Genomic DNA, 16,381 nt, shown 5'->3' on the forward strand with positions numbered 1-16,381 from the left:
TCCACCAGTAAACCATGCCCCTTAGTGTCACATACACACATCTCTTAAATACCTCCAGGGGTGGCAACTCCACCACTTGCCTGGGAGCCCATTCCAATGCCTACCCAACCATCCCATGAAGAAATTCTTCCTAATATCCGATATTTCTAAATAATTATAAAATTTATCACAGGGACAGTTCCCTCTTTTATAGTTAGTTTTTATTCATGAGTTCAGGCATGTCAAAAAGTAGATGCGATGCCTGGTCCTACACTAGTCAGCCTGATCTCCAAGTCACTGGTCCACACTGAAAGAAACCGGTTCACAGACATAGACTGTGGTGCACGCTCTGCTTTCAGCTCTGATGAGGCAAAACTGATCTGAATAGCTGCATCGTAACATCAGGGTTCGTTAGCAGCTGGCAGCAAAACCCCTGCTGACAATGCTTAAATTCAGCCATAAGCTACACCTTTTCTAGAGGTTGATCTCCTCCATGTATCCATTGTGAATATCTGTCAGCTGGAAGCTTTAACAAAACTAGTATGATTTGGGGGAGTTATTGTGTTTCCTTAACTGTGCTGACTTTTCTTAGATTTGTCTATATTTGGTCCAAAACAGCTTTCTGGTTTGGGAGTGGGTGGCTTTTTGTTTTATCCACGTCTTACCTCCCTTTTAATGACTTTCCCTCGTTCCCTATTTCCCGTTCAGCTTTCCTGCCCTTCTGCTCGGACTTTTAGGACCACGCTCGTTATTTCGGGCCGTAAGCTGACGGGACGCCAGGAGCCCGCCGCCTGCTCGCGGCACCCTCCGGCTGTGCCTCAGCTACAGCGGTGACAAACCCGGCGAGCCGAGCCTTCCCCCCGCTCCACCCGCAGCTCGGGGAGAGGCCTGACGATAAACACAGCTCGGCGAGAGCCAGGGAGGCGAGAAGCGGCCGCAGCCGGGCTCGGAGCAGCGGCGAAGCTCGGCTCGGCTGAGGCGGCCGCGCGCCGCCGCCATTTTGTGCGCGGGGCCGGTCTCCCCCTCCTCCCCCCACCGCCCTCGGGGGGCTCCGGGCACCGCCGGGCCTCTTCTCCCCGCGGGGGCCGCTCGGTGGAGGCTCCCCGCCGGCCGGCAGGGGCGCTGGCGGCGGCTGCTCCCTGCGGCCGGGCAGCGGCGGGGCCGCGGCGGGCGGGGCGGGGTAAAGCGGAGCGGCGGCGGCTGCCATTCCCCCGCCGCGCGGCCGCCTCCTCCTCCTCCTCCTCCTTCCCCCTTCCTCCCCCCCCCCCCCCCCCCTCCGCCTCTTCCTGGCCGCGGCGAGAGGAGCTGCGCTGGCAGCGGGGAGGCGGCGGAGCCCGGCTGCCGGCCCGCCATGGCGATCCGCAAGAAGAGCAACAAGAACCCGCCGGTGCTGAGCCACGAGTTCGTCGTGCAGAACCACGCCGACATCGTGTCCTGCATGGCCATGATCTTCCTGCTGGGGCTCATGTTCGAGGTGAGCCGAGGCGAGGAGAGGAGAGGCGAGGAGCGGGGCGGCTGCCGCCTGCCCGCCGAGCGCACGCCCTGCGGGAACCGCCGGGACACCCCCCGGGGGGGGCTGCCTCGCCCCCGGCCCCCGCCGCGTGCGGAGCGCGGAGCCCGGAGCCCGGCCGGGCGCCATCCCCGGGAACGCCCCCCTCCGCCCGCCTCGGCCGTGCCCCGGCTCCGCTCGGTCCCCCCGCGGCGGCGGCGGGGCGACGTGGCACTGGGCCGGGGGAGGGGTGCGCGGTGCGCGGCCGCGCTCGTCCCGGGGAGGAGGGGGGGGGGAAGCGGGAGAAGGGGGTGGAGGGAGCGGGGAGGGGGGGGTGGGGGGGGCGAGGCCCTGGCGCTGCGGCCCCATCGCGCTCTTTGTGTGCGCTGCCCCAACGGGCCCCGCCGGAACTACAGCTCCCGTGAGGCCTTGCGGCACCCCTCCCGCCAATCCCGCAGGGGGAAGGGAAAGGAGCGGTGACGTGTACGTACGGGGCGCGCACACGTGGCTTCCCGCCCCCCCACCGAGCCGCGGGGCCGCGCGCCGCCTGACGGGGTCGGGGGGGGGGGAGCTGGGGTTGGCGGGACGGCGGCCCCGCCTCCACGAAACTTGGTTTAAAATAAATAAATAAATACACCAATAAATGAATAAACCCCCTCGAGCTTAGCTTCTGACCCACACTGACTCTTTTTTTAGGCCTTCCTATCGAGAGACCCCGCAAGGGGATTTGCCTGTGTGGTTGCCCAGGGGTTGCCTGTCACAGGACCACGCGTCCATTTCTGTTCGCTTGATACACCAGAAGCCATTTGTTGAAGGGTTGTGGGTGTTTTTTTTTGCCATGGGGATGGTTTTCAGAGTAATTCTATTCGGCCTTTGATGCTGCTCGGCCCTAAAGTGGAGTTGAGTAAAAATAACAACATATGGAAAAGAAAAAACAAGGCACACCAAGAAAGCCATTATGTTTGGGTTTGCTATCAAAAGTCACCGCAGACAGCCCTCGTTTGGTGGTTTGTGGGGTCTGAGGTTAAAGACGTGGACTAACCCAATACCATTCATGTATACTTTTGGGTTACTGTATTTACTGTGTTAATGGTAGCTCTGGAAGTGTTGAGTGGGTTGGATGTGCTGAGGTTTTCACTTGAGGATGTTTTCTACCCCAGCATAGCAGAGCCATATGTCTTTGCCGGTACAGATGTGGTGTGGCTTGAAAAGATTGCTTTAATTTTTGAAACACTTTGATATAGGTCTTGGAAATCACCTGGTTTGGTTAGTGTTGGTATGGTAAGGTACTTCTAATGACTTGACTAACTGAATTAGGACTTGGAGTGGTTGACAGAGCCTTCAAAGGGCAGTTGAGAATTGACTAATGTTTTGGATTGTCCTCTGGAAGCTCCCTTGATGTATAGGAAGCCCTAGGCAGCTAACGGAGGCAAACTAGTTAGGTTCCCTGAAGTTACACAAAGTGAGCACTCCACAATGTATTCAAGGATTCCCAGAAAATCTACTGCTTGTTTACAAAGTGCTAGTTTAAAAGATGAAAAAAATATATTTTAAATGATGGTAATTGCTGGTAGTAATCTAATGATTATCTTCAGATACCAAGGCATCCTTCCAAGAATCTTAGAGATGTTTTTTATTAATCCTTGAGATGAAGCAGGGATGATGCCAGGTTTTTATACCAGTGGGAAACAGATCAGATCATGAACATTGTAAAGCATGGTAATATTTCCTGCTCTGTTGTGTTGATTCATGCTCTTGGTTGGGATTCAACAAAGATGTCAAAAACTCAAACATTAATTCATGATTACTGACAGATAAGAACTGCTGCTTTTTTGTTTGTTTGTTTGTTTTTGTGTGCTTTTTTTTTTGGTGTTTTTATGATGCCATACCCCTGCCCAAAGAACACTTCAGAACAAACATATTTCCCCTTCCTCTTCCATTCACTCTGATTTTTCTTGCTGTCCCTCATAAAGGGGTGGCATAACTACTGCTAAATTGTATTTGTTCTTTTTTTTTTTTTCTTTGCCAAGGGATCTCCAGGGTCAAGTGCCAGTTGTAGTGAGTTGGCACGCAGCTAGCACAGTTCTCTTTTCTTTATGCCTTTTCTTCCTTGTTCACATTTTTCAAATAACTTACATGTTTAGAAATATGATATTAACCCTCAAAAATTGTCAAATTAAAAAGTAATTTTAAATGAGTTTATTCTCGTCCATTGCTGCACACATTGTGGTCTAGGAATTACAGGACATCGTACATGCTGTTAGTAATAATATGCACTGGATAAAGAATAATGTGCACTGGATAAAGAATTTCAGTGTGTGCTCTAACTTCAAGATAGAAAATACTATTTGTAAGCAGAATTTTTGAAATTATTCCTGTAAACAGATCTGTAGAGATCATGCAGTCTCTTCTATTGTTAGAAAGTCAAATGAAATGGCTTGATAATGTGAGCTGATCATTTTCTTAGGAGGGGACAGACATGCTGGGGAAGGGTACCAAAACCAGTTTTCAGTTTAATATAACTTATTTCAATGAGATTTTTACAGCACTTCTGTTTTTTCTTTTTCAGATTACAGCAAAAGCAGCTGTCATTTTTGTTACACTTCAGTATAATGTTACCATTCCTGCCACAGGTATGTGTCTTGCAGGTGTTTATTCACGAGACAGTGTTCTTGTTAGTGTGCTGTGTTTTCTAAATTGATAGTAAGATGAATTACTAACTTTGAATAGATGTTAAGTAAAACTTTTACTGAATCATGTTAGGTGAGATGTATCTTTTCTGTTGGATTCATCCTTAATACTAAAACCCAGTCAGGCTAGTAGATAAATTCATGTTAATTCTTATTCTGATTTTGCAAATTATAATTTTTTTTTTTGCTAGTCAATGGAAAGGTGATAGTTTAACATAACTTTAGATTTCAATGCATTTAGACTTTCAATGCATTTGGGTAAGCTTCCTAACTGCACTTAAATTCTCATTTTTATATTGCATTCTTCCAGGATCAAGTTTAGTTTGTGATTTGATGAAGAGAATTGTAAATAGATTCTAGTGACCTAGCTCGTGATGGCAGTTTAATCTGACTTGTATTTGTTCAGTTGATGGCAAATGACTTCTGTCTGAAAGGTTTTACTTTAAGAAACAAACTTGGTAGCAATTAAACTGTATCAGTGTCTAACATTTAACTCTGTTTCTGTCTTTTAGAAGAACAATCTTCAGAAACAATCTCTCTGTATCATTATGGTATCAAGGACTTGGCTACAATTTTCTTTTACATGCTTGTAGCAATAATCATACATGCTATTATTCAGGAGTACGTATTGGATGTAAGTACAAAATATTAATTGCTTTCATCAAGATAATTGTCAGTTTTTTAATTAGACTTTATGACTAACTTAAAAGTAAATTTGTGCGTTAAAGCATTAAAGTGGTAAGACAATGCATTGAAACTTTTAGACATTCTAATGCAGTTAACATCTAAATGCTAAGTGCTAGAGCATGTAAATAACAATGGATTTTCATTGCAGAAAATTAACAGGAAAATGCACTTTTCAAAAACAAAGCATAGCAAGTTCAATGAGTCTGGGCAACTTAGTGCATTCTACCTTTTCTCCTGTGTTTGGGGCACAAGCATTCTTGTCTCTGTAAGTATGTTTCATTGTTTGAAATCTCATAATACAAACACAAGTTCACATACTTATAATGATAAATAACTTTTCAGCTCATGGTTTTAGCTGGTTTTAATATTAAAGCAGGGACAGGTTTCAGAATTCTGGGGTAGTGGTAGTATAAGTAAAAATTCGGAGAGCTTCACTTTTGCTTAGTCTCAGTTAATTGGATTTACTGTTAAATGAATAAACTAAAACGTGACTTTTAAAAAAGTAATGCTGTCTCATTATTGTAAAATAAATGATTAAAAAAAGCATCATATATAGTATTTTGGCAGCCTATGGAGTGGGTATATGGACAGGTTGCTGTAGGCTTAAGTGTGTTTTCAGATGACATGCTCTTTGCCTAGCAGTTGTACATGTATGAGCTTATCCCCAGCTGTAGAGCATTTCTTCCCTCAGAAAAAAAAAAGGGGGGTAAGCCATCTTTTGTTCCCACATGCCTGGACATTTACTGAGAAGTATCTGATTTATTGTAGGCTCCTAAATTATTTTTCCCTGGTAGTAGTAGCCTGTTCTTTAGTGTGGAACCATCTAATGATAATAGAAATTTAAAATTTTTGGAAAAAAAAAATGTAACATAACATGTCCTAAATAAATTTTACACCCCTTAGTTATGTTCATAGCTTGTCAGCAGTTCGTAAGGGAAGACTTGCAGCTGTAATGATGCTGAAATGACCTCTGTCTCATAAGGACTCCTTTCTTCTTCAATGGGAACTTGATTTGTTTTGTTGCCTTTTTTTTTTCTCTTAAGATAATACATTTTTTATTTTTGTTTATTGTTGTTTGTATTTTTGTGGGGTAATATATCAATCTACAGCTTTTACTTACGTGTAGATGTCTCAATAATTGTATGTGTACACATACATACGTGTATTTATGTGCAATTGTTATTTCTGACTAGGAAGTAACAACATTGGGTAACTTCAAGAGTTTTCATTTTGTTTGTTTGTTTTAGGAGAACTATATATCAGATCCAACCTCTCTGTGGAGGGACTACCCACACACTCTGATTCCGTAAGGCTTCTTCCTTAAAGGATTGTTGGGGGGAGGAGAAGGGTGTTGGCATTTTAAACTCAGGGTATGTCATATACAATTTGTGTAGAGTAAATAATCTAAACTACATTAGTCACTGATGTATTTTTTTTTGCATTGGTGGAGAATCTTTATTCTTCTTTAATGTATAGAATGTAGAGTCATCTTTCTGTATGCTTTAAGGAATTTACATTTTTGCAAGTAATTTAAGGAATTATATTTTTGCGAGTTTATTTGTATGATTTTTATTATTTGATATTTAGAAATGCTGCTGAGAATTGAGTTGGCTGGCAACAAAGATCTCTATTTTTCTTTTTTTAGAGACTGATTAAATGTGTTCACAATGAAGTTTCTGAAACATTTTAAGTTCATTAATAAAAAGTAATATTCCTCAATTCTTGCTATATTGTGCAGGTTTCAAATGAAGTTTTTCTACATCTTACAGTTGGCATACTGGTTTCATGCTTTTCCAGAATTGTACTTCCAGAAAACCAAAAAAGTAAGTACAAAATGTAAATGGAAAGAATGCCAAACAAAGCAACTCTGGCAGTGGAATGATGCACTTCTTTTGGACTTCCAGAGCAATGTGCTACATTTCATACCGTGTTCTTATCAGTGTACTTAAGTTTTTTCTTGCTGGCATTTTGGGTGCCCAAATGTCTATGTGAGAATGCTGATGACTTCTTCTCAACTAAATCCTGTATTTATAAATGCAGTAAAATCACTGTATATCTGTTGTGTAAATACAAATCACTGGTCTACTTCATCTACTATAAGAGTTTGAATTTTCCTTTGAGGAAAAAAAAATCAGAGCTTTTTTTTTTTTTTTCAAACTCTTTTCAAAATTCTTGTAATTAATTGTCTGAATAATCTCCTTGAAATACAGAATTGCTTCACAAATCACAATACAGGTGATGAAAATAAGCAGCGAATAATTTGGTAAATCCAAATAACATTAAACATCAGGATTTGTTGTAAATACCACTGTCCTCAGCAGAATTTCTAGATAGTTTTGTATTGATTTTTTTGATGGTGGATTTTTACAGCACCCTTGCCACCTGAGAGTTTTCTCTCTTGGGTTTCTCAGAATTCAACTGTTAACACTGAGTTTTCCTGTAGATTTTTGTAGCACGTCTTTTACCTACCTTGACCAATTTAAGTAGTCTCTTTGCATGTTCTTTCCTCAGGCTCATTTTGTATGCACAGTTTCCTTTTTAAACTCTTCTCTTGTTGCTCTATGACTAGACTGAGTCTCTGCTGTCAGAGTTCTGCTTTTTTTCAAGAAAATGAAACATACATGTTATATAACCATAGGTCTTTGTTTAAGAGCCTAGAGCAGGCTTGGGAAAATAGTAATGAGGTGCTTTTTTTTTTTTACTGTTCACAAGCAGTATAAACACTGATGTTTTACAGACACTTCAGCTAACACTCTCCTATTGTGCTAGTTATAGCTGTACAATTTGAATTAATATCCAAATGTTGGTTGTTTTTCTGTTTTTGCTTTTAATGTAACTTTAAGAAAGCTATAAAAAATGCTGTATATTCCACAGTAGTGTTTTGTTGGGTCACTGCTTAGAATTTTAGCCTATATTATTTAGTTTTAAGAGTAATGGTTGATTTATTTTAAGGGTAATGGTTCATTTATTTTATCAAGTTCATAGTTGTTATTTCTTTCATCACACTGTAACCTCACCTATCTTGGCATCTCTGCCGTATTTTTTCTCTTGAAAGAATTGGCTTTTTTTACTTAGGTTAGTCATCTACTAACATAAAAAGCATGAAGAAAGGGTTCTTAACTCAGCTTTCTGTATGGTAGTGGAGACCCACCTGCATTTTTCCAGTAGGCCATAAGTCTCTTGACAATTGTTTAAGCAGGCAGCATGGGCTATTTAAGTGTTGCCTTGGTTCTGAAAATAGAATGCAAAAGGCTTGTACTAGTAGTGCTTGGAGAACCTGAGTATTTGTACTGACTACTCTTTGATCGGCCTGATACATTTTTTTTTTGTTTTCTTTCGGATAATTTAAAGGTTTTCATCTGTTTTCTCTGTACCTCTGTACGTGTGTTGTTAGGTGTTGTCACAAGTGAGCATTTCATTCTGAGCTTTTGTTGGTTTTGAGGTGGAGTATTGCAAACATAACACAGATCTTAAAAGATTAATTTTGTATTTTTAATTTACATATGTAGAAGACAAAACTGAAGCCCCTTACTTGAAGCTTAGGGAATCTTTCAGAAAAATAGGGATTTCTTGAGCACAAATGCATACAACTCTACATACCATTTCAAGAGAAACACTAGGTCACAATAATAGTCCACTGCAGTGATTCTTCTGTTCACAGGTGGTACCTTTTGCTTTCCATACACTCTGTTTTCTTTCATGTTTCTTCATCTTTATTACTTTGCTTCTATGAAGCATGTGATTGAATGAGGTTGGCTAAAATCTTGATTTTTTTAAAACAGATGTCAACACCTGTAAACTTCTTCATTTTGGTTCATTTTATTCCTGTAGTGATCTGACAGAATCTGAGCAAAAACACATAGAACTGAAGAAGGTTTTCTGAAGATACAATACTACATACTAATGAAGTATTGTAATAACTAGTACAAATTCAGATAAGTCATATCAAAGAAAAAATTGCCATTCTAAAAAGCATCTTTTTGATGCATCTTCTCACATAATGTATGTGAGATAGTGCTTACTTACCAATAACACATGGTAAGTCGTGTGGAATTAGAAGATCTAGGCTGAGTAATCTAGGCTCAGTGTCAGAACAGGCCACATCAAGGTAGCTGGGAAGACAAAAATAATTTCCAAGACTAGGAAATATTCTGTAGTAACGTATAACATTGTAAAATAATGTATGACATCATGTATAATATATAATTATTTTTTTTCTTGTTAATAGGAGGATATCTTTCGCCAAATTGTATACATCGGACTTTATCTCTTTCATATTGCTGGAGCCTATCTCCTAAAGTAAGTCAGTTGTAAAGTTTTGTAGTCTTCAATCACTGTCTTAAACGTCTAACAAAATGTTTGAATGCTTGTTCTATTTGCTTTTACAGTCTGACCCATCTTGGACTTGTTCTTCTGGTATTGCATTACTTCGTTGAATTTCTTTTCCACATATCCCGTCTTTTCTACTTCAGTGATGAAAGATACCAGAAAGGGTAAGTGGTCATTTCCGTCTCAGGAGCCTCATGCATTTAACTTAACCAGAAGCCAGAATTACAAGGAAATTCATTCATTATTTCATTAGAAGCCACAGTTCTCCAAACTCATTTAAGTATTTTACGTCTTAAAAACACCTTTGTTCTTTTTTTTCACTTACTCACCTATACAAGTAAATGTTAGTAGCTGTATAAATCGAAATCAAGTCTCGCACTACTTGAAAAAAAAAAAATGTTTTCATGTACAGCTCTCATAGGGAAGGCAACAGCATAAGTTGCTAATGCAATCAGTTTTGTAGGAACATGCTTACATTCTAGTAGCAATGACAGACACTTTCTGTTGAGTTGAAAATAATTTTCAGAACATAGTTCTGGCTCAGAAAAAATTGCTAGGCAGGGATTTTCTTTTTGTCTTTGAGTACTGGAAATCAACATTAGTTTACGGTAAGAACAAAATAATGACTTTAATCAAGTTCTCAGATGAATTCACATAGTTAAGAATAAATATTTGCATTGTTAGTCCTTGTGGTGGTGTGAACAGAGAATTCTAATAGTGTTTGTGATATTTTTCTTTGTAGATTTTCACTGTGGGCAGTTCTTTTTGTTTTGGGAAGGCTTCTCACCTTGATACTTTCAGTCCTCACTTTTGGCTTTGGACTGGCAAGAGCAGAAGATCAACAGCTGAATTTCAGTACTGGAAACTTTAACATCCTGGCTGTTAGGTACAGTAAACGGAATGGTTCTTAAGCATGAGCTATAAACCTGTGTTAAATACACAATATAAACTCTGTGGTATTCATGCTAGTACTGAATGATTAAGTGTTTTCTTGCACCTAGTGGGATCAATAGTAGCTTCAGTAACAAACTTGTAAAGTAACAATAAAGTGAATAATTTACACTCTACAGGTGAGAAATCTATAAGTATAATCAATCATCTGTCCTTCTAATGAATTAAATACAAATAAAAATTACAATGCCAATGTAAGAACATTTACTTATGCATAATCCAGAAAGAATCACTCTAATGCATTTGTGGAACCTGAGTAAAATAAGCTGTTTCTGACATATAAAAAACTGTGTGAGGCACTATTCTACTTTTCTTTCCACTTTGAACAAGATGAACATATTGATAAACTTTTATATCTGGTGTTTTTTGTCTTTTTTTTTTTTCCTTCCCTTAGAATCAGTGTGCTGGCCTCCATCTGCATGGCTCAAGCATTTATGATGTGGAAGTTCATTAATTTCCAGCTTCGGAGATGGAGAGAACATTCTTCTTCCCAGCCTCAGACAGTGAAAAAGAAGTTTGTAACGGCTAAAGGAAAGACCTCCAGAAAAGAAAGAGGTTGGTATTTTCAGGTTTCTTGTTGCTTTTACTTCTCAAAAAACAACTTTAAGTAACAGGGAGCCCTTTTTCATATAGTTGCTTAAACTTTTTATGTTTAGCTCTCAGGTGAGACGAGTCAGTTATAAAACAGTATTAGTGAAAATTCTTTTATATTTAAGAAAAGATGAACATGAGTCATCTGTAATTAAGGGTTTGGTTTTCTAATTAACTGAATGAAAGAATTACTATTTCTTCAGTTAATGCAGGATTGGATTTTATAAGATCTAATTTTATTACTTGTGCAAAATGTGTCATGCTTATGTTTTGTTCAGTTACAAAAAGGGAACGGACACATTTTTAGATGTTCTCATTAATCATATACTTCTAAATTTTTCTTGCAATGAGTTTCAAGTAAGTTTTTCAGTGCCACTAAACTCAGGTTTTAGGGGAAGGTGGTTTGATGATCCAGCAAATAAGCTTATGCTTGACTGTCTTTACTAAAATAAAAAATTTGATGCCTTTTTTTTTAAAAAAAAAAAAAAAAAAAAAAAGGAAGGTAATAACTGCTTACTACTTTAAACCTTTGTATTAATGGCTCTTGGTTTGACCTTTCGATTATGTCAAACTCCTCTTATGAAGAGGGCAAGAAAGACAAATAGTCTGCCTAGTTTCCTCAAAGGAAAATGATGTATTCTCTTTAAGTAAATAAATAAATGTTTCTGTTATACTGTTAAATTTCTCTTTAGTTAAATGTTAGCTTGAAAAGTTTGTGCGCTTTTTTGAAACTGAGTCACCACAAAAACTTTTTACCCATGATCGTTTGTTGCCAACCTGTTCCACTTTTTTGATACGTAGAACTTAGTGTATAAAAACAGTTATACTGAGATTTATGATCAGAGGTAAATTTTCAACCTACATGTATAAGTTTTTCTTTATATTAAAATCACGTGCATAATAGCGTATTTGTGGAGGTTTTTTTGATCGTTTTTATTAGCATGACTTGGTGATTGATGTTGTAGTTTTTTTCCTTTTACTGCCCAATGCTAACTTAAAAGTACTTCAGGTGACAGTCTGATTTTTTTTGTTTTTTTGTTTGGTCTTGGTTTGGTTTTGTAGATTTTGAAAATGTTTATATGATAGCAATAGAAAAACATGGTTGGATTTTCCCTTTTTATTGAGTGAGCCTATTTAATGTGTAGTTGTCACACTGAATCTGAGCTTAATGTTTGTTATGTCTTTTTTTTTTTTTGTCGAACTCATTTAAAAAGTTAAATAGAAATATCCATAAAATGTAAACTTAAATAGCATTTTAATCAGCGAGTTAAAAATACAGCTTTTAAATCTCTTGAAAATGAAACTTTCATTCATGTAATTTGGCAAATTCGCTGTTTTTCACTCAACTTGAGTAGAGACTTGAAAGAGGTAAATTAATAGAAAAAAAAAAAAACATTTAATTTGATTTGTGGTTTAATTCTCAACATAATTGAGCTAAAACCGTCTTAAAGACTGAGGAATTTTTGCAGCTAATTTTAAATGGAAAGAAAAAAAAGAACTTTAAAATCCCAAAGGTGTTTCAGGTTCTTCTAATCTGAAGATCCCTGTAATGTTATTTGTTCAGAACACTTGAATAGGATGCAGCAAACCGCTGTTTCTGAGAAGTAATATAGTCAATGAAGGTGTGTTTAAAGCAGTCTTTTTCTCTATCTGGCTGGCTAGATAGATTTTGGGATACAGGGCACAGAGTATCTTTCTTTTGGACTGTGCCAAAATCAAGAAGTGACAGCAGAAAAATTCTGATCATGTATGTGGGATACCCAGGGGAACCCCAAAATAAATATTTTTGTTCTTTGTTTTTACTTTACTTTTTACTTATCTCTTTAAGGAAATGCAATCTCAGTTGGCTGGCTTGGGTCTAGCTTATCATTTGTAAGCTTTGTAAATCAAGAATAACCCCAAATTTTTGATAGGAATCTGAAGACATAAACTTAAAAGGGTGGTGTCATTTACAACCAAATAAAGTTAAGCAGACTTGAACTATTCCTGTGTAGACCTGTGACCAGTCTCTTTCTCATATATGTTTCTGATTTTTATTTTATTTTTCATTACTTCTGTTTAGTTGCTTGTTTGCATAAATGGGAGTATTGGGTGTAGTGAGGGAAGGAGGGAAGAAGGAACGTCAGCAGTTGTTTTTGTGTTGTGATCTGCAACACACCTGGATATGGAAAATGTGAATTTAGCCAGTTATTTGTATTGGCAGTTACAGTAATTGCTTGAAATCAGAATGATGCTGAATGATCAGAGTCTGATGTAAGCAGCAGGCAGTAGAGCTGACTGTGCACTTATGCTCTTCAGATCTGTTCTGTAAATTTGGTTACTGTCAGGCAACAGCTGTGCTTCCATGGGTCGTGGTGACATTAAATAAAGAGGATACTTTAATTCACAGTGGTATCATGTTGCTCTGTTTTACTCTGTTGTGTGTGTGATGTATCTGTAGATGTTGGGTCATTGTTTTAGTGCAAATGTTTGCTATGAAATACTCAACAACGTGGTACCTGCACGTACTAAAACTGTTAAGACCTTGTAAGTCGAGAATTTGGATTGAAATGTGAGAGCTACCGCTGGTAACAGGTTCTTTCATTGTGTTCTTAGATGGGTGTCCAGTCTTGTGCTTGAAGTCTTTCCATACTTCTCTCAAGTCTACCTATTCAAATATTTTCTTCAGAACATAAATGATTTCTATGTTTTTTAAAAGTATATGATTAATTAAACTTTTATTTATACATATATACACATATACAGTTTTCCTACATATATAAAAAGCTTGTAAAGGTAAGTTAAAGAGTCCAGTTTTATCAAATATTAATAAATCAGGTGGGAAAACGGTTGAGACTTATACCTGGGAACTGTATATACTGTATGATCCCAAAACTACATAGGATTGTCTCATCTACAGGTTGAATATTTCTCTTTGTAAGAAAATACCTTCTAAAATACTACAGCTAATCTTGATTTTCAGTTTAGATGTAATATAATGCAAACATTTCAATATTTGTCATGTCAGGAAATTGGACCTTCAGTTTGCATAGTAAACTTTAAATTCTGAACTTTGTAAAAGCTTCATTGTACTATTGCATCATAAAAGTTGAGATGTAACAAATAAGATGCATCAGAAAAGAAGTTAACATTGTTTGTGTAGGGCCTACTAAAATGTAATAATAAAGTGTCTTATTCTACTTGAAAAATACATATTATATTTTTATTATTTTTTAGAAAATGGAATAAATGGAACAGTGACCTCAAATGGAGCAGACTCGCCTCGCAGCAGGAAGGATAAATCCTCGTAAAACTGGGTTTTATTAAGTTAATTGACTAATGTCCCCAAAGAATCTGCTTTTTACATGGATGGCCCTTCAGCACTAGAGATGTTATAGATTAAAGAAAATACAAATCATGTTTTTTGATTATTGCTATTGTTTTGTGAAACTTTTTTTAAAAGCCATTTTGACTAAGAAAAAAAGGTTTATCTGTCTACAAACACTTTGGGGGGGGTGGGGGGGTCACAACACTTTTTAAATAACATTGACACTTTTTTAAACACTTACTGTGATGATAACTTCACTTAATGAGGATCACTGATGCAATGTATTATTTCTTTCCAGTTTTTGTAATATTGGTGATATATACTGTTTACCAACTTCACTTTTTCCAAGTTCTTCAAGAAGTATTGCAAAATCAAGTGAAAACTTAGTGTGCATTTGCAGATATTCTAGCTTTTCGGTTAATTACCTTGATTCAAATTCACAATTCAAATTGGAATTCTAAGACCACACCAGTAAACCTTTTTATTTTGTAGTTATTGGCTACACAATGTCTGCTCTAAGAACTGCCCCATATCATTAAAACAAAACTGAACTAATTGGAAATGTTGCAGAGTCTTATTGCTTGTTGGTTAGAAATATCCTTAAAGGAACAAAAAACCTTTCTGAGATACAGCTTTAGCACTTGAAAATTAGAAGGGAAAGTGCATGTCATTGAAAGTGTTCATTTGAGTAGCACTGTTAACTCCCGTCTGTGCTTTTAAAAGTGTACATATCTTGGAGAATTGGTGTGCGTTGGACCTTCTTTGAAAACTTGTCTTTCTGATTTTAGAGGGTGGAGGTTCTTACAGTGTGTCGTTGTGCTTGTCCTAGGAGGCATTTAATGCTCTGTGAAGAGGGAATTTGTTAGATAAATGGATCAAGTTTTGACAAACATTCCTTTATTCTAACTGCTTTGCTTTGTTTTACCTCTGTTAGGAAATAGTTTGATTTCTCCTATATATATTTTTATGAAAGAATATTTAAAAGCTACAACTTCTTAAAACTGGTTTATTGTGCCCTTTGCTACAGCTGGAAAAATCTTAATTTAAGATTTTTTCCATTATCTGTCTTTCATAATGGTATTAAATGTGAAGCCTTGTCCAGTTGATTTTCCAGTTTAATATGCAGTTAATGTTTTTCCTCTGTATCCTTTTGTAATGGGAGTAATTCAACTTGGGAATGAGTTAAAGATTTTTATTCAGTCTTAAGAAGTTGCTAAATCAGGCTTTCAAGTTAACCCAAGTATTAGACTGCTTATTGATTGAGTAGGAGTAATTATAAGCAATCAACCTGATAAATAAAATAGTTTAATTAAAACTGTTACTATAGTTTAGTTTATACCCCAAAAAATAATAAATCTGCATTCTGTATCTTATACAGTTTGGTTGCTTACTATACAGAATAAACATTTCTAGTACAAAATCTTGACTACATGTAACTATCCATTCTTCAATCATATAGTGCTATTTAGAGTTATTACAGTATAATTTATTACATGTTTCAGCTAATTTAAGTCACAGTTCTTGAGTGCTTGCTTCACAGCTCCTGAAGTGGACTTGACAGAATTGGACTTGCTTAACTTGAGAGCTCTGGGGCAGCATGCCCTGCAATACACCCAGTCTGCTTCAGTAGAAATAGTTATATCATGTATTGATCTGCAGAAATAAAACTCAAGTAGCACAACTGTGAGTCTATCCGATCTGACCATGAAACTGGAAAATTGGAATTCAGAAATGTTGGGGGAATGGCATACATTAAATACTGCACAAAATCATGTTTCATGTCTGATATTTCTAACAAAGACCTTCATAGATTCTGTGCCTTGCTCTCTCAAGTTGTACCTTAAGCCAAAAGGGGCAAATATTTAAAGTTCTTGTCTGGTACTTTGACTCTAAATCAGTTTGTTTGTGATAATCTGTTTGTCTTGGTGCTGTCAAAATCATAAGGGGTGGAGGAACAAATTGTGAAGAGAGCTTTTAAGGTACTTCTTGAGCTCTTTGAGACATTGGAGTCTGGTGGTTGTTTCCCTGAGGCAAACTGTTTCCTGTAAAGCTCATTCTTTGCCACAGGAGTCTTGAAATGTAAACTTAAGGTTCTCTTCCAAAAACTTCAGAAGAGTATATTCCTGCCTGTTAATATTGACATTGCTTTTTGTCTCCTGTTGGCCTTATGGATGTTCTTGGCCTTTGAACTTTACAAAAAGAACTTTTATTTCCGTGATGACTTAATCTTCATCCTTGCCTTATAGGAGCTGATGCTTTGTGCCAAGTAATAGAGAATTATTTCTGTTGTTCTTGGGTTTGAACAGAGTATTGAACACCAGTTTATTTCATCTTTTGTGTCATACCTAAAAATCCCTA

The 16,381-nt window shown here is 37.9% G+C and overlaps 1 protein-coding gene across 1 annotated transcript; it reads left to right on the plus strand.

Annotated features, from left to right (window-relative positions):
- Positions 1–1,149: 1,149 nt before the first annotated feature.
- Positions 1,150–15,795, plus strand: TRAM1 (translocation associated membrane protein 1). Its single transcript, XM_038173737.2, has 11 exons — positions 1,150–1,453; positions 4,038–4,101; positions 4,671–4,792; positions 4,994–5,110; positions 6,093–6,151; positions 6,584–6,668; positions 9,074–9,144; positions 9,234–9,338; positions 9,917–10,060; positions 10,520–10,680; positions 13,933–15,795. Exons 1-11 carry the CDS (start codon positions 1,331–1,333, stop codon positions 14,004–14,006), a joined length of 1,125 nt encoding a protein of 374 aa, XP_038029665.1. The 5' UTR covers positions 1,150–1,330; the 3' UTR covers positions 14,007–15,795.
- The last annotated feature ends 586 nt before the right edge of the window (positions 15,796–16,381 follow it).

This window comes from Anas platyrhynchos, chromosome 2, assembly GCF_047663525.1.
Source record: "Anas platyrhynchos isolate ZD024472 breed Pekin duck chromosome 2, IASCAAS_PekinDuck_T2T, whole genome shotgun sequence".
Taxonomy (NCBI): Eukaryota; Metazoa; Chordata; class Aves; order Anseriformes; family Anatidae; genus Anas; species Anas platyrhynchos.